The 25492-nt window shown below is 35.4% G+C and overlaps 2 protein-coding genes across 5 annotated transcripts in view; one reads left to right on the top strand and one right to left on the bottom strand.

Annotated features, from left to right (window-relative positions):
• The window catches only part of LOC149087378 (pyruvate kinase PKM-like), a 31537-nt gene extending 29894 nt beyond the window's left edge, over positions 1-1643 (top strand). Inside the window, exons 10-11 of one of the 2 annotated variants that reach the window (XM_089231456.1) lie at positions 679-797; positions 901-1643. In XM_089231456.1, the coding sequence (XP_089087582.1) occupies positions 679-797; positions 901-1070 (289 nt within the window). In that variant the 3' untranslated portion in view covers positions 1071-1643. The remainder of the gene's footprint in view (positions 1-678; positions 798-900) is intronic. The other variant, XM_089231457.1, reaches the window with a different exon arrangement.
• Positions 1644-6278: 4635 nt separating this feature from the next.
• Positions 6279-25492, bottom strand: part of LOC149087377 (uncharacterized) — a 62591-nt gene continuing 43377 nt past the window's right edge. For all 3 annotated transcript variants that reach the window (XM_089231453.1, XM_089231454.1, XM_089231452.1), the window contains exons 4-10: positions 22444-25421; positions 18346-18507; positions 15816-15883; positions 14478-14640; positions 13291-13396; positions 9952-11126; positions 6279-7672 (exon numbers count right to left, since the gene is read on the bottom strand). In XM_089231453.1, the coding sequence (XP_089087579.1) occupies positions 9962-11126; positions 13291-13396; positions 14478-14640; positions 15816-15883; positions 18346-18507; positions 22444-25421 (4642 nt within the window). In that variant the 3' untranslated portion in view covers positions 6279-7672; positions 9952-9961. The remainder of the gene's footprint in view (positions 7673-9951; positions 11127-13290; positions 13397-14477; positions 14641-15815; positions 15884-18345; positions 18508-22443; positions 25422-25492) is intronic.

The raw sequence follows: 25492 nt of genomic DNA, 5'->3' as shown, positions 1-25492 counted from the left end.
AAAAAAAAAACCTGGCCCGGGGGCCCATGATGCTCTTAAGACGGCCCTGGGTACAACGGGTTATTACACGACCTCCTAGATTATAGACCCCCCCCCCCTGGAAAAAGTTGAAATGACGGCCCTGGGGGGATCATCCAAATTTGTTGCCAAAAGCTTGTACGTTGAGGGGTTAACAGAAACTGATTAAGATAACATAAAAAGGTGTTTTTCTTTCGATATTTTAATTATTTTACATAGTAATTTAAAAATATTTTTAATTTTCTATCATACCTTCCTGCGTACGCCTCTGGTCTAAATGCATGAGGCACAGCTTGGACACATAGGAGCCCCCCCCCCCCCCCCACTCCCCAACGCTTTTGTAATCCGGTGTGCTATGACTTTCAAGTAGGAGTGTTGGGAGCGTCCCAAGCACGTGGTGCTTGTCTTGAGCTTTGTGCGAGATATTTGGATTTTCGGATCAATTCTGGGAGTGGGGTTCTCAAGCTCATGCTACAAAATACTGTTGGTGCTTCGAGCACACAAAGTAGACTACTCGCGGCTGCTCCGACGTCACTTTTTTCAAGTATGTAACTTTGTAGTAAGCTATTTCAGCAAAATAAGGGATCGCAGAACATTATTTTGCCCAATTCCCGCGATGCTTTTTAAAACGGTCCTGATCTCACCAACTTTCTTTTGCAGGACCGCTCACTTGATCTCCAAGTATCGCCCACGTTGTCCTATAATAGCCGTGTCTAGGGTCGGACTGACCACAAGACAAGCTCATCTATGGAGAGGGCTCGCTCCGATACATTACACTGGTGAGTCGGTCTATTCCGATCTAATATATTGTGTATTTTAAAACCTGAAATGTCTGAAAAAATGAAATGTTATTTACATTTTACTATGGTTGTATTTCTTCAGCCGACCGACTCCCTGATTGGCCAACAGACGTCGATACTCGCATCCAGCACGCGATCAACTTCGGAAAGAAACGTGGTTACATCCACTCTAAAGACGCTGTCGTCGTCGTCACAGGATGGAGGCAAGGTGCTGGGGCCACCAATACCATGAGGGTCGTTTTTGTTGAATGAAGAGACCAACCAACAAGAGAACCCCTTCGGCCGACCCCCGATCCATGTCCAAAAAAAGAGAAAAAGCTTCTCTATTCGTTTCTTTCAATTTTGTTATCTATTGCGTACTACGAATCTCAGAAGCTGCCTCGAGATGGCGGTTGCAATTCGTTTTAGTCTCGCTTAGTTGGATTTATTATTTATTTATTCTAGAAGTTCTTGTAAAAGGACTCAAATTATTATTATTCTCGATGTTTCTCACCCACCAAAATGAATCCCCGTTGTTTGTGTTGTTTTTTTCCTAAAGAAAATATTTAACACACAATAATATATATATATATATTACATAGCTGCCAACTTTTGAAAATGAAAATTCGGGAGATTTTCGCGCAAACCCGTATTTTATGCTAAAACCACTCCCTAATAAATACAATAGGGATTTTTCCAAATAAAATAGGGATTTTCCAAACATAAAAGTTAAAGCGTAGGGAATAAAATCCCTACTGAAGTCAAATTAAAATAGGGATTTTACACACATGGAAGTTAAACCCTTGGGAATAAAATTCCTACGCAAAAAACAAGTGAAATTGGAGGCCAAAACTTCAATGATGTAAAAATAAATATTGTGTTCAATCAGAAACGCTGTGAACAAACATTCTGCGCGAATGACCCCAAAATCATCGGAAGATGAAGGAAAACACCGTCAATTTTTGAAGAACACTGACTTTTTGTGACACTTGCTCGATGCTTTTTCTTTAATTTCACATGAGTGATGATGGCAGTCTTTCCATGCCCGATGTTTATGTCCGTAACACAACTTGTACAAAAAGGAAAAGTAGGCACTCTTCTGGAACGTTTGATGAAAGGAAATTCATCGGAATAAGTATCTTTAAAATTGATTAAATATGTTTTTGCTTATCATTATTCATGCTTTGTTATATCGCACGTACGTAACTTCAACAAAAGAAATTTTGACCATATACGCGTCACTAGAATCTTCAATTATTATCCAGGACTATTGGCTGCTAAGCCATTTCCCTGCACGATAAGACAAACAACTTTCTTGTTACCATCAGAGGGTTTGTAAAACTTCCTTAAAAAGGGAATTTCCCCATTTACGACGTGTGACGTCATTTCGAAAGGGAAAAAAAAGAGGCTTCATGCCCCACAAGAAATTCCTTAGGGATTGTTTTCATAAGCGGGGATTTTTTTTAATGAAGTAGGGAATTTTTAGGGACAATTAGGGATTTTTGTGATTTTCGTAAAAATTCGGGAGATTTAAGAACTTTTCGGGAGGTCGAGCGATGAAGCTAAAATTCGGGAGATTCCCGAAAAATTCGGGAGACTTGGCAGCTATGATATTATATATATACAAATTTTTGATGCGCAGCAAAAGAAAAAGGCTTTTCATATATGTATAAAACATGTTGAATGTGAAATGAGATAAAGGTGCTAGTCTTATACCAAAAAAAGGATAAAAGGAAAAAGTGCAATTAGCACCATGTTTTGCGTTTTGGAGAAAATAAAGTCTTCTAATTAAATTTCGCCTCATTGTTAATCTGTAAAATATTTTTTACTACATCTTATGCAGATGCAAAAGAAAAAAAAAGGCATTGAGAATCCCATACATCCTAAACAAGCTATCCCAAATTATTTGCTCACCAGATATCTCTGCAACCATTGAATTTCTAAACACAATTTCAATTACAATAAGTTTTAAATGAAGTGCAGCTACTTGACATCTCAAAATTTGTTTGAGGAGTTGTTTACATAAAAAAAAAAATAAAGAAATTAACTTTTATACAGTCTCTCCCATGTGCTAAAAGTTCCAACTATCAAAATGTAGATCCAGTTGTGAAAAGTCATTTGCAAAAATTTCATATTCAGACACGCCAACATTGGCTTAAAGCTTGTCGGTAGTAATGAGTATGTGTGTGCGTGCGTATTCAGCTTTGTCATGGGGGGAAGGGGGGTACGTACCCCCTAGGACAACATAATCATAGTACAACACAAAAAAATCACTCAAAAACTAAATTTTTTTTTAAATTTTAATTGAAAGTGCATTAAATACAGCATCTCATTGACACTGGAACCTAGAAGGCTCAGGCTACATAACCTCCCCCCCCCCCCCCCCCCACGAAACAACTTTCCTAGGTCGCCCTTAATAACTCATGAATATTCAATGCAATCACAACCTTCATAGGACGTCTTAGAAACCCTAGACCCCCTGTCCCAATCCCCGTTTTCTTCGTATCAGAGCACCTACGACGAAACATTCTTTCCGACAGAAGTTCTGCGAGATCGACCATGTTTTTAGACCACAGCGTGAGGGCGGTTTCGACGGAAAACAAGGTTTTTGCGAGTTTGGGCAACGAGTGGCTTTACAGATTGCCTTCCGCGCACAGACTAATAAAATAGATAATATATATTAGTATAAATAATACTAAAATATATAATAGATCGGCTCGGAATTATTCTAACTCTCTCACATGCGTATACGAATTCACCGTTATGGTAAAGATCGATGCAATTTTAAATAATAATAATTAAAACACACACCGCAAGAGACTCAGGCACGATCTTTTTTTAAACCGATTTCCGTATGATATTGAGTGTCTCCCGTAGCTCCAGTTTATAGCGGCCGTCCGTAGAAACTACGGATAATCCGTTGCAGTTGGCAACTCTGCACATTTTTAAACGCAATATTTATCGCGATATTAAATATATAAAACACTACATTTTGGCAACTTATCACTGTACTGTATTGACAAGTTTTCATTGGCTCAAAAGTCTCAATTTTTAGGGACTGCAAAAAAATAGAATGATCTCAACCATTTTATTTTTTTTATTCTAAATAAATAAAAAATTTTGACAGTTTAAAACAATATTTTTTGACAATTGCAGAATTTTTAAAACTTTGAATGTAAGTTTCGCAATTTGTGAACCACACCCTGAATCATTGAAGATTTTCAGCATTTGCATTTATTGTCAAAGTCGCATATCTTTGAAACAAAAAAGGCTTTCGTAGCGATCGTGTAAATTAGAATTCGATTTAAAAGTTTTCGGGTTTTTTTGGCCGACGTGAAGCACAGTTTTTTGTCTTTCGACGTTTCGTTCGCACGAGTGGCGAACATTTTCAAGTTACCTTTTACCTTTTTCGCTATACAGCGTTTTTCGTTTACCAGCGCGGATTGTCGTCGCTGCAGCATACCTGGTATCTTTGAGCGCGCGTCGTGGAAAACTGTGCAATGACGTCAGCGACCACCACTTCCAACAACTCTTGTAATAATTAATCAAATGAATCTTTCTGTAGTTATTGTACTTTTTGTCGTTCCAGCGTGACGCCGAAACCTGCATGCGTTTTTCGCGATTTTCACCCTCTCAACGTGGTTTGGGATACCATGTTCCATTGCAATTTTTGTCCCTCTTGATGCCTACTAACAACCCTCTGAGTTTGTAGGTCAGTTAACAGAACACCCTGTACATTGACTGAATGAGGGTCATGAAAATACCAATTCTTCCATCATCTCTACTAATTGCAGGCATAAATGCATACAACAAGATCTAATTTTGTATTTTGTTATGCAACAAAAATGGCAAGATGTGTTTGTAATTATTCACATATGATTTTAAAAAAAGAGCTCACACAAATTCTCCTGTCACCTGTATGGCGATATAACTAATCAATCTCTCTCTCTCTCTCAATGCAATATTCCAACATTATAGAATATCCAGATGGAAATGGAATTCAGTAAATCTTACTCAAACTAAAGAAGCTATTCATATTGATGGATTTTGGCTGTTTAAGGTGGGAGATTTAAAATATTTCCACTAACCAGCCAAAAATCTCTGATTCCAGTAATAGAAGAACCAAACGCAAGTTAGAATCTTACCTTTGGTATTGGTGCATTCAGGATTATTCAAAAAGCTCTTGGTATAACCTACAGATGATGTGGAAATGCGAGATCACCAAAACACTTTTTTTCCAAACAATGTATGTATAATATGTACACAACAGAAGCGTGCAGATGCTAGAGAGCACCAGCTGATTTGATGTACTCGAGAACGGTTTTTGGCCTTTTCAACATTCTTTCATATATGAGACAGTCTTTATAATATGTACTCCACTTATTTTTTGGCTAATTTCACTCTCTCTCTGCATTTCCATGCTTACCAACAATAATTTTTATCAATGTCTGAGAAGGTACTACTAATCAGTACATAAATTAGACTTTTCCAAAGGAAAGTCTAAAGGAATTCAAGAAAATGTTAACACAATTTATCCATGCATCAAGTCCAGGTCGAGACAAATCATGAAGTCATTGATTGGTAAGTATTATTGTATTATAGGTATTATTGAAGTAATCAAGAGATTGGTATAACATCCAATACTACTGGTAAGCCTGCAGAGTGAGCTGGCATTAGTCCCCACAAATTAACAGAATGCATAATAAAGACTCAAGTATAAAGAATAGTAAAAATGATTAAAACTATTTTCAGATGCAATGAGGTAAAATGATGCACCATCTAAAACAAGATGTCCTCAAGTAGGGAGTGTCAAAAGTGAGTGCTTAACTTGAACTTAAAGCCAGAGGTTTTGATTTCAGAATTATTTCTGCTCAAGCACCCACAATAAATCTGTCTTAGAAGGCTGTCAAGTACCACCATGCTTCAGTTGCCAACATGCATTCTCTAATGAAAAAAACACCTTTCAAAGTTCATACAGAGTAGTTTGAGATCTTCCTATATATTATACACACAAAGAACCTCAATACTATATGAATATGTATACCTCTACACTATATATTATAGATGAATTCGTAGAAGATCAATCAACATAGAGATGGCCTCGTGTGGAAACCTTGTTATCTCAATTTTCCAAATATAAGATTTTTACGTCTAAGGAAAATAGACCTCGTATCTCATCAACCAGACGAATCAAATCATCACTAATGGACACAGTGTCGATAAAATTTAAAACCTTGTAGTTCATACCAGCAGTTGTGTGCACGTTTTTTGCTTCTCCTGAAAAATTGAAGCAAACTAGCTTCTATTCCCACAAGGAGGAGGTTTTCAAACTAGACCATCAATATACAATTATTCTTGTATTTCAGTTGATATAAACTAAACTTCAATGGAATTTTTTTTTTTGTCATCAATATTTGTCATATTTTTTTGTCATCATAATTTTATTACTCATAAAGAATTTCACAACTTAAAACAATCTAGTCATCTGTACAAGCAAGTGCTTTATTTACGCCAAACATATTTTCCCATGTTTCCATGCTATGCAGCTACACTACATAACACACATAAACAGGGGGATTCTCATACATTATATCTAAGAGAATGTATGCACAAGTGTTTACACACAAAACACACATATTTATATACGTATATATATTGCATATACTATGTAATGTATACATAAATATAACTATATATATGCATCTAAAAAACGGCAATAACAAAACAGTATTTCTTAATACTTATATAAATGCGAAAAATATTTTTTCATAACCCATCAGATAACAACAAAAACAAGAAGCTTCATTAGAAATGGCTGAAAAAAATAAATGGTATTAAAATAAATGTTAAAATATCCATTACCATAAAGAAGGTAAGGGGGGGAAACAAAATAATGGCAAATAAACCCATTTCCCTGATACAAGAATGGAAATAGAAGAAGCGCAATTGTGCAATTCTATCAGATGAAAATGCAATACACATGTGGCCCCCTACTAATGTTCTATGTGTACCTATATATATATATATATTAACCATCATCTCTACGCAGATATCTGCATGAAAAAGAAAAATAGCCTAATAAGAAGCACACTCGAATCAAGAAGATGGAGTATAGTTAGTTAGTGGGGTATAATTGGGACTAGCAAAGCTTTGTAGCTGAAACAAAGCTGAGTAGATCACGCAATTTTACAAATTTAGGGGTTTCATGGTTTTTTTTTTATCTGTCCAATTTTTTTTTTTATTATAAAAAAAACATCTCTAGCTATTAGTTAACTTTCATGCGCATCTCTCTCCAAAAACATATCAATACACTCATTGAATATGCACCAAGCTTTTCGATGGATTTAAAAAAGCCAAAAAAAACCAAACAATTTCACACTTAGATAAGATCTTTCATGCCATTCTGTTGAACGATAAGAATGGTGAGATCATTTTACCGATAATTATTGAAAAAAACCCTTTTTCAAAAACCCACTGTACATTTTAATACACCCATAACTCCCACCTCGAGTAACAGAAATAAACACAGGGAAGGGGGGAAGGGAAGTATACTGGAATGCATAGATTAGTTTGCGTTTGTGTGTGTGTGTATATATACTGTGTACATATATATATATATTTATAAATTTGAATAAAAACTCTTTCATTTCAACGCGAATTGTTGTAGGCACGATTTTCAAAGAATCAAAAAACACATTCAACAAAGGAATTGATCGTGTTCATAATAAATTCAGTCCTGCATTTTCATTTCATCAAAATTCAAGTCTCGTTCAATTTGACCTTAAGGCAATTTTTTTTTTGTTTCCGGATCAAGAAAAGGAACAGGGGTCCAAAGAAATCTTCAGTTTGCTTACACTAATCTTCCTGCTGAGTTCCTACATGGAAGACAATAAACCAAATTAAGCATAAACTAGTAAGCAAAAAACTCAAATATAAATTGCTCTTCTGATGGAGCAAGCATGTCCAACTGCAACACATTAATGGTGCGAGACCCATGACAGGCCTACTGTCGTTTATGATGTGCAAATAAATTAAGGGCAGGCTATTTCAAATAGCTATGCATTGATACCTCAGCTAAGATACATGATTTCAGAATCACATTTGTTACCTGAAACACAATTTTCCATAGGTTTTTATGAAAAATTGTTTAATATCTTTCTATGGGGAAATTGTTTATTTTGTTCCAGAAACGAACCAAAATTTGATAAGTTTAATATAAGTCGAAAATAAGTCTTATAAAACACAAACATTGTAAAAATTACAAATGCTGACCGAAGGCTGATATAAACACCTTCACAGTTGGTGAAAAGAGAATTTGAAGGAAGATGAAAAACAGAACATGTGTTTTATTTTATATTATGTACACTAACGGCCATATTCACCAACATAGTTGAAACTACAATCGCAGGTTAAACGATCGCGATCAACATGGATTGGTTAAAATTCTCAATTCAACCAGCCCGTTTTGATCTTCAATCCTTTCACCTGCGATTACAGTTTAAACTGTTGGTGAATACGACCGTTAGCAATCGAGTTTGGGCGTCATAGTGGAAAAAAAAGTATGTGAGGTGGTGTGTTATACTTTATAGTCAGCTCCTTTGTCTCTCACACATGCATATGGAAAAGATAAGCTTCCAGAATGTCCAGTTTAGTATTAAGAGTCATACTGTATTCACTGAAATCATTCAAGTCTGAGGTGTTTTTTTAAAATGAATTTTCTCTTAGCTAAATCATTCATTTTACACATGAAATTATTCAAAATTTTGCTGGAAAACAGAGGTGCACCTATACCTGGAAATGATTCCCAGGTGGAAATAAATTAATCTGGCTCGAGTGACAGTTACTCATTGGATTCATTTTGACTAGCAGGAAAATTTAGCTAATGACACAGCTGTTTTATGAGAGCTGACACATCCTTATTAATTATAAAATGTTTGTTAGCAGAATCAGTATTCGTTAGCCTAGGAAGAAAACCATGTTTAAAAAATATTTGCTAACTGAAAAATTTGTAAATGGGGGGGGGGGGGTGTTATATAGTCAAGGTATCACCATACTAGTAAATGTAAAATAAAATAAATGTTCAACAATAGGAGTCAATAGTGGCAAATGGCTCTGCTTCTGAGAGTAAGTAAACCTGTTCGATTTTTTAGTGATGGATTTTTACGAAGCACAAATACACAAACTTTCCTCTTTCAAGTCACATTTATTTGTATGTTTTGAACAATCTAAGTTTCAAAGCTCAAAGCCTTCAACCATTTGTCATCACACTGATACAAAAAATTGAATTTTAGACTGTCATCAGCACTGCATCCTGCCGAGCTTTCTACACTATTTCTTGGAAAACAATAAAAAGCTCCACCCTAGGGTCATCACTAAGATATATTCCAGTGCAGCCCACACTATGGCACCTGCTTCTTTTAGATAAGGATCTAATGGCTCCTAACTTAAGAATTGAACAAGTAGAAAACAAAGTTGTCAAACAATACAAGGAAAACAATCAAACTGCCTGGCCCAAAGAACATACAACCACAGTTGGAAGAAATTAGTAATTATCTTCTCTCAAAGTAATTTGCCTTGATAAGGAGTTTGCAAGGTTGTACAATTCACAATAAATCATATGAGCAATTAAACAGATTCAGTCAGGCTCCACCATAAATGGGATCGACTGCTTTTCACGCCATTTATAACGTCCGTTTTTAGAATTCTATGACAACATAACAAATCGGGCTTACTGATTATTGAGACACCCCACTCATGAAGTCATTTCTATTATGTCCACAAGGTGACATACCAAAGTCTGACCATAAAATAACAGTGTGCAGAGCTGCTTTCTTTTGACACCCTCACACAAATGTCTTTATTGAAACAGTAAAACCTCTCTTCTGTGGACACCGGTGGGACAAAAAAAATTTTCTGCAAAAGAAGGATGACTGTTAATAAGGGGTTTGAAATGCATATTTGTGTTACAGAGTGAAATTATTATTTGATTGTAAAAGAGGGGTGACCACATGTGAGAAGTAACCATTAAGAGGTGGGTTTTAATGTATTATATAATTTTTATGATATAGTACAAAACGTATGAGAACAGATAGACAAAAATAACAAATCTTGATAACAAATATTGATTTAATGGCGTTAAAAACATAATACATACCTGAAGTGATTTAACAATTTCTAAGGTTTTCTCTGTTAGTTGAATGAGCTCTACCCCCAGACTTTTGGATAGGAATCCTTGACTTTGGTGGTGTATTTTTTGCAGCTCTGAGCAGAGGGATTTGCGATTTGCTTCGCTTTTCTTTCTCAGGTTTCTGAATAGTATGCCTGGGTGTTACTGAAGTATCCGTTTGTTGGTGATGATGATGCCTCTTTTCTTGAATGTCAGCTTGGTCTCTAGTACCCAACCTAGTGCTTGTGGCTTTAGATATGGCACCTCCTTTTTTGGTGTGGCTCTGAGCAGCAATGTCTCGTGCATTTGGCCTTACCTGAACTTTTTCAACTTTTTTTACTACTGGCTGCTGTGTCTGCTCTATGGCTATTTTCCTTCCATTTGTGGCGACACCATGAGCCAATTTCTCCCACTTCTGCTGAAGTTTTCGAAACTGCTGAGGGTCTTGCTTTCCTGAGGAGTGACTTTCAGATTCCCCTGAATCAGTTGCTGCCAAGGAAATTTCATGGGATTGTGCAGCCTGAGAACTGCAACCACTGTCAGTGCTCGAACATAAGACTTCAACAATCATTCTTCTGTCACGAGCTTTACTCTTTTGACTTGCTTTTGCTAGCTGCCCCTGTTCTGCTCTGTGATGATTTGATGGTGATGCTTGTTTCTGTTCACTGGTTTTTGGGAAAAACTTTTTGCTGACTTCTTCAGCTGTCTGAACATTTGGGAAAGGATTTATAGTTATCCCAGGCCATGGAATATCTTCTTTATCTGATTTCAAAGACTTCTTTGAAGCATTTACCACTTCTTTAGTGTGTTTGACTGATCCTGCTTTATTTTGTTTTTGCTCTTTGTTAGAAAAGCAAAAAGTGAAATGAGGAACGTGATTCATGTTTGCGACATCCTCACACTGTTTGCCATCTGAACTGCAACAGCTGTTAGCACATTTTCCTTGATTACTTCCTTTCGAAGCAGCCATTCGGGTTTCAAATGCCAGATCTAGACTGAATGTCAAACTGGTTAATGGACTAACAAGCTCTTTCAGTTCTTGTTGCAGATGCGCACTGGCTGGAAGAGACAGCAAGCTCAACAGAGCAGTTGGATGATAATGGTGAGATATCAACGATCGACTTGCTAACAAATGTCCTAGCCACCATTCCAGGCATCCAAGGCTATAACAAATATAACAATAGTTATGAGATGAGGATTTGTCAATTAAAGTTTGGTACATTAACAAAAAACAATTTAAAATAAATCTTCACTGAAATCTTTCTAGAAGCAAAGTTTTACAATAGATGAATCACAACTTTTTCAGAAATGTCAGAAATTATTTCCTAATAGCATCAATACTACTGAAATGTGCTCCTCCATAGAACTTGACATAATGTTGACTATTAACTTAAGAAAAATATTGTGTTGGCACATTGAAAAAAAAATTGAGAAAAAAAATACTATCACAAAAATGATAAAAATTTAAAATTAATTCATTTAATATTCCCAGTTTCTAATCTTGCATAGATCAATTGAGAAGCTTATTTTCAAAAGTGAACATTTCTACAATTCCTAAATTTAACACACAGTACAAGTAAAAAAAACCCTTTTCTCCAGAATGGGAAAAGGCTTTACAAAAGTGGGAAACGGCAGAGTACGTCACTCGACAATTAGGGGTTAAATTTGAAAATTTCCAAACTTTCTAACCCCCCAGTTGAACCTTCCAGAAGGTTTCAACTAGCTATAAGGAAGGTACCCCTACTACTCTCTCATGAGTAAACACGATCGTTCTGCATTGGAACCTCCTATAATGGACACTCCAGTTAGAGGACACCTCCACTAACAAACACTTTTTGAATTAAATCAAAGAGACTCAATATATTTATATAAATAATGGGTGCTCCTTATTAGCACACAAAATTTTCAGTTTCATGGGTGTCTGTTATCGAGAAGCTATACTGTAGAATGACACTTTGAAAGTGCTGAGAAATGCAGCGTTTTGAAAAGAATCTCTCTATGTCAATACTGAAAACCACTTTGTTCACTAAAATACTGAAGTGAATGAACAAGTTGGAAATGCTCGTTTCAATAGAAATGGCTAAGGCCAGGATTACACTATAAAACTTTTGTACAAGTTCTTTGATAAAACGTGAAAAATTCAACCAATAAGATCACCAGTTGCATTTGCTCGAATGCAACCAATACACCTATTGGTTGAATTTTTCAAGTTCCATAAAAGATCTTTTATCAAACTTGTATAGTGTAATCCCGGCCTTACTTTACATTGTGATTTCCATTCCAAAAATATTCCTGTTGAAATAAACCCTGTGGCATAATCTGACTGAGTTCATCTCAAAGATTCAGAAACCATTGAAAGTGAATTTAGAAAAAAAAAGTGGAAATGTTCCTTCTGAAAATAAACTCCTAAATTTGTAACTGTACATCATTTTTTGTTCCTTCGCAAATGTAAATATGTATGGCATCTATTATGCCTGTCGATTCTAGATGACAACAATTCAGTTCCCGTGCCTAATCTATACTCTTTCACTATTATATGTGACAGTGAAATGATTAACATACCAACATTCTACAAAAAAATCTATGTTTAAATCCCACCTTGACCTCAGGTAACCCTCACAGTGCCAGATTTCCCTAAACAGATCTTAGCCTAGGGGCCCCAAGGTCAGCAGAGGGCCTCAAAAATATCACTGTTATTTTTGAGAAATTCATAAATATCCTAGGACTACAGCAAACCTAAATCTTGCTCTAGTAACCATTAACTATTATATGGACAGTACCAAAAATGTGTACTTAAAACTTTATATATATTTAAATGAGAATCACTTCATCTTTTAACCCTTCAAGCGGCATTGACAAGATATCACACCTCCTTAAAAGCCTCTTATTTAAACTTTGACAAGTCCAGATATTTTGTAAACTTAATTTCTCGATGGAACACAGGCCCATCATTTAGGGGGGGGCAGGGGAGGACCCCCCCCCCCGGCTTTTGAAAATACACTAAAAATGGTATAATGGTATATATATATACACACAAATATATATATATCTATATATACATACATTGAGTACATGTGCTTTGCCCCCCTCCCCTGGAAAAAGTTGAAATGACGGCCCTGAGACGGAACACTTATCCCTATACCCCTTAGCTTGCACCTGCTGAAAATCTGAAGAAAGCGCACTTAATAATAAAAGATATGACATTTTAAAGAGAGGGTTGGTGATGTCCATCTTGCAGCAGAAAGGGTTCAAATAGCCATGATACTACAAGATAAACATTTTTTTCAAGTTTTATATAAAAAAGATAAAAAAAATATGAGTATTTACTTTAGTAAACCTATAATGAATGCATTGAATCTGTACGTGCTGTCTGTTAGCAGTTTCTCAGAATTAACATGCTCCAACATTTCTTGGACTCCTTTCTTACTGTTTTCTGATGGAAAGAAAAAAATTAATAAACAGCTTTATTTTATGAATGCAAATGAGGGCCAAATATATAAGAATAATATTAAGGCAGTCATCAGAGGCTGTATATATTAGCATTCAATTAAAAAAAATCTGATTATTCAAAAAATTCAAGCACACACCTGGTCATCTAAAGAAAATTGAAGTACCATATATACTCATGTATAAGTCAAGTTTTTTTGTTGAAAAATGTGTTCCTTAATTTAGGAGGGGGGGAGAGAGGATCGGCTTACACATGGGTCAGTTTTTGAGGAGAAAATATATAGACTCCTACTTCACTAAATCATATAGCTACATGGCCTCCACACAGCTTGAATATCCGCGCCATCATTGGACTACTTTAGATGATGTCACTAATCAGTAGAGTAATTTTTGTAGCTATTTTCAAACTCCACAGCACCGATGATGTTAAAGGCAAAGCAAAAAAATCAAAAGCATTGTTAGCTTTGATACCCAGTGGACATACATCAATTTCACAGCCTTTAAATGTGAGCATCAACAAGCTTTTTGAAGATTATGCCTTTTTAAGGAGTTTATGGACCGAATGATTTGACAGCCTTTTCAAGGAGTTATGTTCCGAAGATAAACAAAAAAAACTGTGTGTCTTAAAGAAATCCGATATTGGCCTAGTGTGCCAGTGGGTTCATACATGGAATTCTGCTTTCACCGAAATCATCAAATCTTTTGAAATGTGTTGTACCAATAACATCATGGACAGAACTAAAGACAACATCCACTTTGAAATTGACTATTATGATAACAACACAGTTGAAGATGAAAACAAAAGTGCCACACCGTATTGGCTTTTGATGTAGAACTCAGGGAATCAGAAGGAATGTATTAGAAAGTTTGAATCATTTGCCATTGTAACTTTTATTGTAGGAAAATATACACATTTTTTTTCCTCTAAAATCCAAATTTTTGAGGGGACAGCTTATACACAGGTTTTCAATTTGTTATGATTTTGGTGGTCCTGAAGTTAGGTGGCCAGCTTATAAATGAGTATACACGGTATTCATCACACAATCACATAAAAATATAACACATACCAAGTTGAATAGAAGCCTCTGCTACTTTCCAGGGAGAATTTGGAAGAGGACCAAAAAAGCCTTGTACAGAAGGCAGCAAGCCATCAGACAATATGGTATGCACCGCAGGACACAAAGAGGTCAAAATTTTTTGTCCAACTGAGAATGATGTACAACATGAACCCTTCAAAAATCAAAAACACTAAATAAATAAAACTTCAAAGAAGAAAAATGGAAGACTTCCTTTCATATATTCTGTGTGTGCATAAAATGTATACAGCAGTCTTTATACATTGATCTCTTTTACAACAATTTTTTTTATTCAATAAAAATTTTAGAATTCTGATAAAAAATTTCCTTAGCTTGTGTGTGTGACTCTAGATTGAAAATTATTTCTCTATGACAAGTATATGTAAGTAAAAACATTTTGACATTTTGATGGAATTCAGAAGACTAGTAATAACTCGACTGATGACCTAAGAATTTATAAATTAAAAAACACAGAGGAAACAATACTAGCAAAAGCCTACTCTCATCAGAGAAAAATTCAATTACCACAATTTCCCAAAAAAACGCAGGGTATCAAAGTGTCCTCAAAAATTAGTAAAATTCAAACAACAATAAGTACTATAATTTTCCATAATAAAGTTGCTACTTATGTAGCTTTAAAGTCCATTTTTAGCTCTTTCAGCCACTTTAACTAGTCATCTGGCCAATTAAATTCTTCTTTTTCCTTTTTTTTAAAAGTTTGAAGCTAATAAAATATATTACCAAGATTAAATTTTTTTGAATAAATTGAAACTGACTTCATCATGTTTTTAAATCATTAACAGAAAAAATTATTGAAATTGGATTATTTAAATATAATTGAAATAACTACCAATTAAATTTCAAAAATTGAAATGATTAGAAAAAACATCTTTATGACAACATATGTAGTAGTACAACCAGATGACTGGTTAAAACCACTGTCTATTCAATAATTTTTTTTCACACTTCAAGGGTTTTCTAATGAATTTTTATCAATTTTTTTTTTCTATGTATTTTTCTTTGATACAGTTAAAAAAATATTCCACTCCAGAATAATGTCTAATGTGTAATTATAATAGCAATATTATAAAATTCATAGAGAAAACCTAAAAGGTAAGTAACACACAAAATTCAGTTATATTCAAATATTTGTGTTTTCCAGTTCATGAATAAAAATTTACAAGCAACACGTACAATACTGCAGAATGTAAATATCTACAGGATTTCTTAAAAATGTATTTCCCTGGGCTCATTTACTAGAAATTATAGTAGTGAAAATTTTTTTGCTTTCAACCATATACGAGTTTTACATATTTTCAGTATACTCACATTGCAATTGTTCTTTGAATAATCATCATAAATTGCTGCAGTTGCCTTCTGCAAGTTTTCGACTAGACCTATCATAAAAGTTTCACAAATTAAAACATTAATGTCTTAATAATTACATAGCCATGACTAATCAAATTAATTCACACACAAAAATTATAATTTAGAAAGTTATAATCTATAAAAGACTTTTTTTAAAATAATCAAGCTTTAGTAGTTAATCAAATTATTCATATACAAATAAATAAAAATTATTTAACAAGACGAAAACTTCAATAGTACTTTCCCTAAGAAAATCTAAAGGACATTTATAGTACAGGGTGATTATAATTAATGTTCGTTTTTGAAAAGGCTTTAAAAAAGAACCACTGGTTAGAATTACCTGATATTTCACCTGAATATACATGAAGCAATGCGATTTTGACTGGCAAAAGAAAAAATAGTTCAAAAATTTCCCGATAGATGGCGCTGTACTTGTCATAAGATACAGATTAAAAGACATGACATGCGCATCACACATTGTAATTGTGATAAAAGACGGGAACATGCAATCCCTGTTATTCTCTGTATCCGAGAAAGTCGTCATGATGTTGTCGTTGAAGAATTGGGCTCTACTTTTGAAACTTTTTTACAAGAATGTGACTGTGTGGAATCTGCATTAAATAAATTCCGGACATTAAAGGATATTAGAAGCGCCTCTGGTCTGATGTCTGCAAGCGGTCTAAAGAAGAAGACTGCTAAATTTGAAGAGATGGGTTCGTTTGACGTGCAATGTGGCAGAGGGAGGAAAGCAATTGCTACAACATCAGTGGAGCAAGTGGCTACTGCATTGCAGGAAGCGTCAACAAGCAGTGCTTTGGGAACATGCAGTGTTTGACGAATTGGCCGAACTTTAGATATGCCTGTCAGCACAGTTCATAAAATTTTACAAAACATCCTGCAATGCTATTGCCACAAAATTACGCATGTTCAAGAGTTGTTTCCTGCGGATCTGCCAATACAAGAACATTTTGACATTTCTTGCTGGGATGGAAGTGGACCCATGCATGGCCATAGAACATTTTGTGGACACACGAAGCCCATTTCCATCTCCAAGGTTCTGTCAATACACAAAATTGCAGGATATGGGCAAGAGAGAATCTGTTCCAAATGCAACCATTGCCTCTTCATTCTCCAAAGGTCACTGTGTAGTGTGGGTTTACCACAGCATTTATCATTGGTCCTTTTTTTTTCGAGGAGATAGATCCTTCAGGTCCTGTAACCCGTGCCATCAATGGGACATGGTATGAATCTCTTTCACACAACCAGCTCATTCCAGCACTGCAACAGCGTGTATGTGTGGATAGCACAGTTTTCATGTGCGATGGTGCTCCTCTGCATATTGCAACACCAGTGAAGCAACTGTTGAATCTCTATTTTGGCAATGACAGAAATATCAGTCGAAATTTTCCAACAGTTTGGCTGCCACGATCACTTGACCTAAACCTTTGTGACTTCTGGCTGTGGGGTCATCTAAAAAGTATTGTGTACAATGGTCCCATTGTGAACTAACTTGAAAAACCGCATTACGCAGCACATTTACAACATCACCCTCGATACACTTCTATCTGTTGTGGAACATGCTGTTGTGCGCTTTCGGCTCATAGGAGAAAACGGTGGACAGCATATTGAACATTTCTTGAGTAGCAGCTAATTTACCACATCCTTTTCCTGACGGTTTCATCACTGTTTGCTTTTCTACGATTTTTCTTACGGTCACATCTTTTAATTTGCATCTTATGATGAGTACAGCACCATTTATCAGTCAATTTTTGAATTTTTTTTTCTTTTGCCAGACAAAATCCCATTACTTCATGCATATTCAGGTGAAATATCAAGTCATTCTGACCAATGGTTCTTTTTTTACAGCCTTTTCAAAAACCAACTTTAATTATAATCACCCTGTACTATAAAACTAGGTATAACACCTAATATTACAAGACTAAAATCATCACTAAGTCTAAGAATGTCAGTATGAGTGTTCTCCAAAATAATCAGATGCATATTCCGAAAATAAAATACAGTAGAACTCTAATTATCTGAATCGAATGGGACTGGACTCCATTCAGATAATCAAATACTTGTATGATTGGATAATTCACAAAAAAAAGTTATTTTTTATTTAAAAATAATTTTGCTGTTGGAAGTAATGTAATTTAATGACTTTGAAAACAATTTTATTTACATTTTACACATACTGTATAACTTATTACCTCGCAGGTTATATTCATCAAACCATCTATATTGAAACACAAATTTTGTAAATGCAAACAGTGTGTGAAAGTGACAAGATTTTTGGCGACACATCGTTTATGTATTCACTATCGCTACACTCTACCACACTTTTTTATCATTCACTGATAAGAAACTTTTAAAATGCAGATTATGCTTCTTCCCCCCCCCCCTCAAAGCAAATCAGGTAATTGGTGATTCGGATAACTGGAGTTCAGATAATTGGAAGGAGTTCTACTGCATATGATAAACATATTTTCACCTGTTTTCTTCCTTAGCGATGAATGAAAGACATTAGCATCTTCTGTTATTGAGCTTTGCAGCATATAGAGATCAGGTGGAGCAGCGCAGCACGGAGAAGTCTGGGCAGGTGATACAAGGAACTCCTGTGGTGCTCCATCCGAATCAATGAGCTCACCACAACCTTGAAAGTACACACAAATTTGTACATGAATCCATCCAAGCTTTTTTTTTTCTATCTTTATGTTTTGGATTGCAATATAATTTTTAAAACATGCCATACACACACGAGGAAAATAAAAGAAATAAAACAGCATACAAGCTGGTATTGGTAAAATTGGTAAATGTGATAAATAAATAAATTACTCAAATTTACAGGATGTTATGCATCAGTCTAGGATGATGAATTTGATCAATATTAGTTTTGCGAAGTACAATTGACTGGATACCAAGCGAAGATGTTTTCAGAAAGAAAAGTCACATTCCTCTGTGGAGAATCAAATCACTAACCTCTCACTGTCTGGGCAAGGGCTCTACCATTGAGCTACAGAGGACAGACATTTTTTTAACCTTAGAAACAAGGAAATGTGACTTTTCTTTCTGAAAATATCTTTGCTCAGTATCCAGTCAATCACACTTTGTATAATTAGTGAAAAGGTTCATAATTTCATTGATATTAGTTTTGTTTGATAAGTGTGAAGAAAGCCAAGTGGTTAAATGCTTGTGTCATTTTCATATATATCATCACTTCCATACTATTCAAAGTTACCAGCTGCACTTGGAAAAGAAGCACTGCATGTACATGGATCATAGTGGCTAGTATGGCCCGATTAGGGCATTGTGAATTTGAGTACAGAAATAGAGAAAGTTTTGTCAATAAGGAAGCCTTCTAACCTCCCACATAGTCATGTAGACTGATAACGATGACTTATAGGGGAAAAAATGAGTCTGGTCCAACAGTAGCTTCAAAATATGCATAAAAAAGAAAAAACCTTCAATGAAGAAAAAAAAAATTGATAACACAAACTGAAGTCCTGATAACAATAAACAAATTTTTCCCCATATTATGATATATTGCTCCCTACTTTGTAAAAGTGATAAGAATACCAAAATAATAACATTATTCTTGATTCTAATAAGCGGCCTCTACTGTGTTTCTGTATAACAAATTCTACACAAATTTTTGATGAAAAAAAGAAATTTTGGCATACCTGGGGACTCAACCATATGTTTCATTAAAACATATACAAATTGTGTCTTACTATTTTGAAAATAAACTTTCTTTTTATTATTTATTAGTTATTTATAATTTGTGTTAATATAACTGGATCATTCTCACAAAATTCACTTATAGATTGTGTCTCCAGCAATTTACATTAAATACATTTGACATAGAACTTTTTTTTCATCACTTTCTATTTAAAGTCCTCTTTCTAAACAGTTGCCACTCTTTTTTTAATTTTTTCATCAATAGATTTTTAAAATTTGTTTTGAAAAATTTTTCATTTGTAAAGGAAATGTCCTTCTCCTGGCTGCCCTCAGCCCATTTTTTTCAAAAATTTCAAAACAATAATTTCCTATCCTAAAACATAAAATATATTATTTTTCAATTATAGGCCTATATATTTTTAAGCCCAGTATATTTTCATATACAGTCGAATCCTGTTATAACGAACTCCAAGAGATCGGAGAAATTGCTTCGTAATAACGAAATTTCGTTATAAAGGAATTCCAGTTTTTTTGCATTGTTCTTATGTAAACTTATCTGAGGGATTAGAAATGTGTTCGTTAAAATGAGATTTTCGCTATATCGGTATTCGTTAAAATGGGATTCGACTGTATTTCATCTTTTTTTTATAATTTCAAATATTTTTACCAATAATTTATAGCTGCATGAAAATTTTCCTCAGCTTTTATTTTTTTTCCCACTCGTGACATTTGGAAAACTGGTTCAAATCCTACAACACTAGTTGCCACCTATTCAATTTTGTGTTGAGATGGTTAAGAATGTGGCCATCACTTGAACTTCCTTTTAAATCAATTAGAATTGTGAATTTATTTGCATATTATGTTTATTCAGAAAAAAAAGAGGCGAGAGAGAGCAACAGACCTACAACAGAATAATTATTCATTCATTATACTTCCCTCACAAGGAGTTGGGAAAAAACTCATAGTTTAAGAGAATTGATTGTAGATGGCAGCACTACATATAACAAGCATTACACAGAAACAAATTTCACGGAAGGTTCACTATATGTACACACGCATTTCAAAATATACCAATTCCTTAGAAGTTCTGCAGAGGAATATGGGCAAGGTGCATGTCTGGTTTAGTAGTAGCAGGTTGTGAACAGTTCTTTCTATCTATCTACCAAAGTAGATGGAACATGATGCCATTATCAAGCATAAAAATCAAGTTAAGTGCCGAAACAGGCAAAATGTATCATCGAATTGGCCTATCTCTTTCAACACGGTTAAATTGAAATTAATTTTTTTAACAAACTTAATTTCTGACTATATTTCATATTAGCAGATAAAGAAGTGTCCTTAAAAATGTTTTTGGAAGTTTTGTTTGGCATTTTTTTTATAACTTTTTTTCATTTTTTGTTCAGTTTCATGAGAACAACAAAGTTATAAATATTTACAGTCGGCCCCCCCGTATTCGCGGTTTTTTTTCCTTTATTGGAATTTTTCTTTAAAATACTCAGCAATCGTCGTTTACGTGTTTTTTTTACAAAATTTGAGTTATGCTTGTTTAGGATGGCTCATTCTTCTAGTACTACTGATAATGCTTTGAAAAGGTAAATAAAAGTGAAAACTTGACAGGAAAAATTTGATATATTGACTGCTTGGCGAAGTCAATACCTTCTGTGGTCCGCCATTACGGAATCAACGAATGTTCGGTGAGATATATCAAGAAAATAGAATCTGAAATTCATTCAGCCGTAGCTGTAGCTGCACCTGTGGCAGTCAAAACTTTGCAGCGCCTATGGGATCCATGTGTTTCACGTACAGAAATGCTGTTTTTTGTGGGTACAAGACTGACACAAAAAGGTATTTCAATTGATTGCAATATTATAACAGAAAATGCGAAAAATTTTACTCTTCCATAAGAAAAGGGCTGGTGAAACGTCTATTTCATCAGAATCTTATGTAAGGTAAAGTTAGTAAAGGTTGTTTCATAGGTTTAAGAAACGATTCGGATTGCGCAATGTAAAAAGCACTGGCGATCAAGCCTCTGCCGACCAGGAGGCAGCTAAAAAATTTCGAAAGACTTTGTAGAAAATTATTGAAGAGAAATGTTATGCACCTCACCAGGTGTTTAACACTGACGAAACTACACTATTTTGGAAAAAAATGCCGCAAAAAAGTTGAGCAAGAAAAAGAAAGCAAGCTCCTGATTTTAAGGTTGGAAATCAGCAAAAGATTATTTCCATAACATAAATCCCTCTATTTTACATTTTTGTACCAAAAGTAGTACTAAAAGTATTTTACTAAAAGTAGAAAAATTAGTAGAGGAAGCCTTGTCAACATACTCCAACATACTTAATGATATGAAGAAGACACGGCAAACAGAAAAGTCTCAACATTCTTTCAGAAAACATCGCCAACAATCGCTGCACCCTCTTTCACATTCCCTTCTACCTCTGCGTCACCCTGCTCTTTCTCATGATATTCAACAAACGAGATATACAATAAAAAACCTATGGTTTCTGTTATTTGCGGATTTCCGTATTCGCGGTCACTCCCGGAACGTAACCCCCGCGAATACAGGGGGCCGACTGTATATAAATGTTGCTGGTTTGAAAGCAAAGAAAGATATAAATAAAGAAAAAAAATAATAATTGGTTGAATAAAAACGATCATTGTATTTGCCACCTTCATAGTGGAAAAACCACTAATACAGTAGCCCCTTGTTATATAACATGAATCTGGATATTTCGTTTGTTTTTCCTTATAATACCTGTTGTTAAAAATTTAACATTAGAATCGACATAAAGTCCCAAGTTATATGATATTTTCTATTTATCCCTCGACATGCATGATATAACAGGAGGGGGAGGGGGGTAACAGTACATATTTTCAGTGTGATATTAAATATTATGTATATGTCAATTACCTTGAAAACTGTTTGGTGATCCCTGAGCTTTTGCACTTGTCTCTCTGAAAGGCAAATTTGATATCTTCTCCTCTTTTGTTCCATCCTGGCAATGATGGAAGTTTTCCCCTGCTCTGCCAGAGATGCTTTTCCGTGAACTGCAACATAAGTTATTCTCGCATCTGTAGGAGCCGTCAAAATTTTCGCACTCATGCTGTGTTGTGGAACATGGAACTGGTTGATGACAAGGCTTAGTTTGAAAGCAAGTAGCTCCATCCAGACGAAACTCATTCGCAAAATGGCCAAGGTTTGTCTTCGGTCTTACGGGTACTGCTCCATTCCTGCATAATCCAGTATCTTTTGATGTTTGAGAGAAGTTCATTCCTGATGCATCCTTGCTTTTTATTCCAGTAGGGCAAACAATACAACTGGGACATGTGTTACAGGCCTTTGACTGATCACGCATCGGGATATGTAATCCATGACTAGCATTATTCAAATATGAATGATCCAAAGAGACCGGTGGTGAAGGCTGGCAACTACATGGCCTACATGTCTGAATGTTAACATGACTTGGAGATTTTGGCACAGGACATGCTTTATGCATTTGGCAACATGTGGATACTGGTGACACATCATTTTTCTTAGACTGAACTACAGAGCATTTCCTCAGAATACCACTCGGTGACTGTTTGTTTGTAGTGGCAATATTGGCTTTAGTTGCATCAGATACCTTCACTGGTTCTTTCGTCTTCAGCAAATCCAGTGTCACAGAATCATGTGCTTTCTCCACAACTTCTGGACCTGCAGCAACAGGCACATTCCTTTCAGATTCTATACAATTCAACAAATGTTTCAAGTTATCAGGTAGCAAAACTTTCAACGAGTCCAAATCTTTAATGCTCAGTAATCTTCTCCTACATCCGTCATCAATACCATCTGGAGAATCTCCTGGAAGGGTTCTTATCATCTCTTGCGGTGGATTGAATTTTGTTGGAGACAAGAACACAGAACCTGAACTATCAGACATTACAGAATTCAAGAAGCTTAAATCTGGCAACGAATAATTTGGAAAGCATACATATATACACTTTTCATCCTTACTGAGCGATTCATGCATTGTTGATGAAAATTTTGACAGCATCTTTGGCTTACAGTCTGGCTTATCCATCTGTCTAGCAGATATGTCTTCATTGGAGCTATGTTTGGAAACAATATCCCCAGCAGAATTCACAAATACATATTTTATGTTTGATGTCGGTGAACCATTCACAGATGTTTGCATGCAGCAATCTTTAACATGAACAGGAATCTGAGTGCTACAACTACGACTTTTTGTCAATTGGATATTACTGGATCTAGAAGAGGGCAGAGATCTTGAAGGTGAGTCTGCATTCGAGCTCACGGAACGTTGTAGTCGTTCCAAAGAACTGTGCCTGCTGCTCACGTACCCACTTGAATTAGGGCTTGCTTCTCGAGAAGAACTGTGTCGTATCAGCATATGTTCGATTCCACTGATCTGTCTGCCAGAATGTCTAGCAGATGATGAAACCGATCGCATTGGAGAAGCTTCTGCATTAGCTGAAAAATTTCCATTACATTGCTTTGTAGGGGTTTCCTGCAGCTGGTTTTGAACAAACTGTCCTGTCTTATTTAGGTTCATTCTTTCGGTTTCTGGTGCAGTCGTGGGTTGAATATTGGACTTTGAAGTTGGGAATATATTGTTTATTCTCTCCAAATTATGATCGTTTTCTGGTCTCACAGTATTAGAAACTACATCTACAGCATTATTTTGGATTATCATCACATCATCAGCAGCACTATCACAATTGTTATCACTACCAACGCTTGTTTTCATCAGTTCATCATCACCGCTGGATATATCAGTCTCTTCTTCCTCTTTAATTGGTGTAGCATGAAAGTTTTTGGTTTGCAAAACTGGAGCCTCAATAAGACTATCTTCAAAGTATTGCGAATTGTCACACTCTCCTCCACTGGGAGTTGTAGCAGTGTTAGAAATGCATGTTATAGAAGTATCTTTAGTAGCATTCTGGTTATTGTTATTACACGGAGCAAGCCTGTTATTGCAATTGATTTCTGAACTTTCAGCATTCAATTTCTCATTGATGTTTGTCTCTCTGCAGTTAGGTGAGCGCCAATCAATAACTTTTGCATTGTCCACAAAAAGCTGCCTCTTAGAAGAGGAATTGATATTTTCGCAACTTATATTTTTGATATTATAATTACGATTTGTCAACTCGTTACATTTTTCCTCACGTATTTTGGCTGCATTTTTTGGTGACGAAGTATGCAAATTATTGACGTTGTTCAAAGAATGAGAGATCAAAGAACTACTTGAGCTGGAATGCTCACTTGAACAAATTGATGACCTACTCGACACTTTGTACTTCATAAACAACTTGACAAGTGACAAGGTATAAGGGTAACAGCATTGCCTGATCTGTGCATTGCCTGGATGAGAATTTTCAAAGTCAAAGAAATGTAAGTTCTTGATCCTCTTCAGTTTCGCCAAGTGACCAAGTTTTTTATCATATACTAATGCCGATGGGCAGAACAGATTTGGAAGGCTCTGGCTCTTTATCGAAATTTCAGCAAAGCGACTTTTCCGCCTGCTAATGTGAGATTTCTTCAAATTGCTCCAAGTTGTCAAAACCAAGTCAGACTGTATCATAGAATTAGATGTGTATGCACTTGTTTGGTTTATGCGAAAAACTTCTGACCTGCTACTCTCACCCTCACTACTGCGACCACCACTGTGATATTCGGAATCTTCAGAAAACTGGGTTTCACTGCCTTCAAAGACGATGGTGTAATTATTCTTGTTTGCTTTGCAAGTGAGAACCAAGTCCTGATCATAACTTGAACTACTGTCCAAGCTATCAACAGATATGGCACGTTCGTGAACAGGTGGCTCTCTCTGTGGGGAAAATAGAGGCTCATCTTTACAGATTGATATTTCGTCTTCAGAGTTGCGGTTGCTGAAAAGAAAGATAAATCTCACATCATTCAATATTATATTCAACATTTATGTTTTCAGAAAAATAATTTT

The sequence above is a fragment of the Pholcus phalangioides genome, unplaced genomic scaffold (genome assembly GCF_987345545.1).
Source record: "Pholcus phalangioides strain wild (caught in Gottingen) unplaced genomic scaffold, Ppha-v1.0 ptg000004l_1, whole genome shotgun sequence".
In the NCBI taxonomy this organism is placed as follows: domain Eukaryota; kingdom Metazoa; phylum Arthropoda; class Arachnida; order Araneae; family Pholcidae; genus Pholcus; species Pholcus phalangioides.
This window is presented reverse-complemented; position numbering and strand designations above follow the sequence as displayed.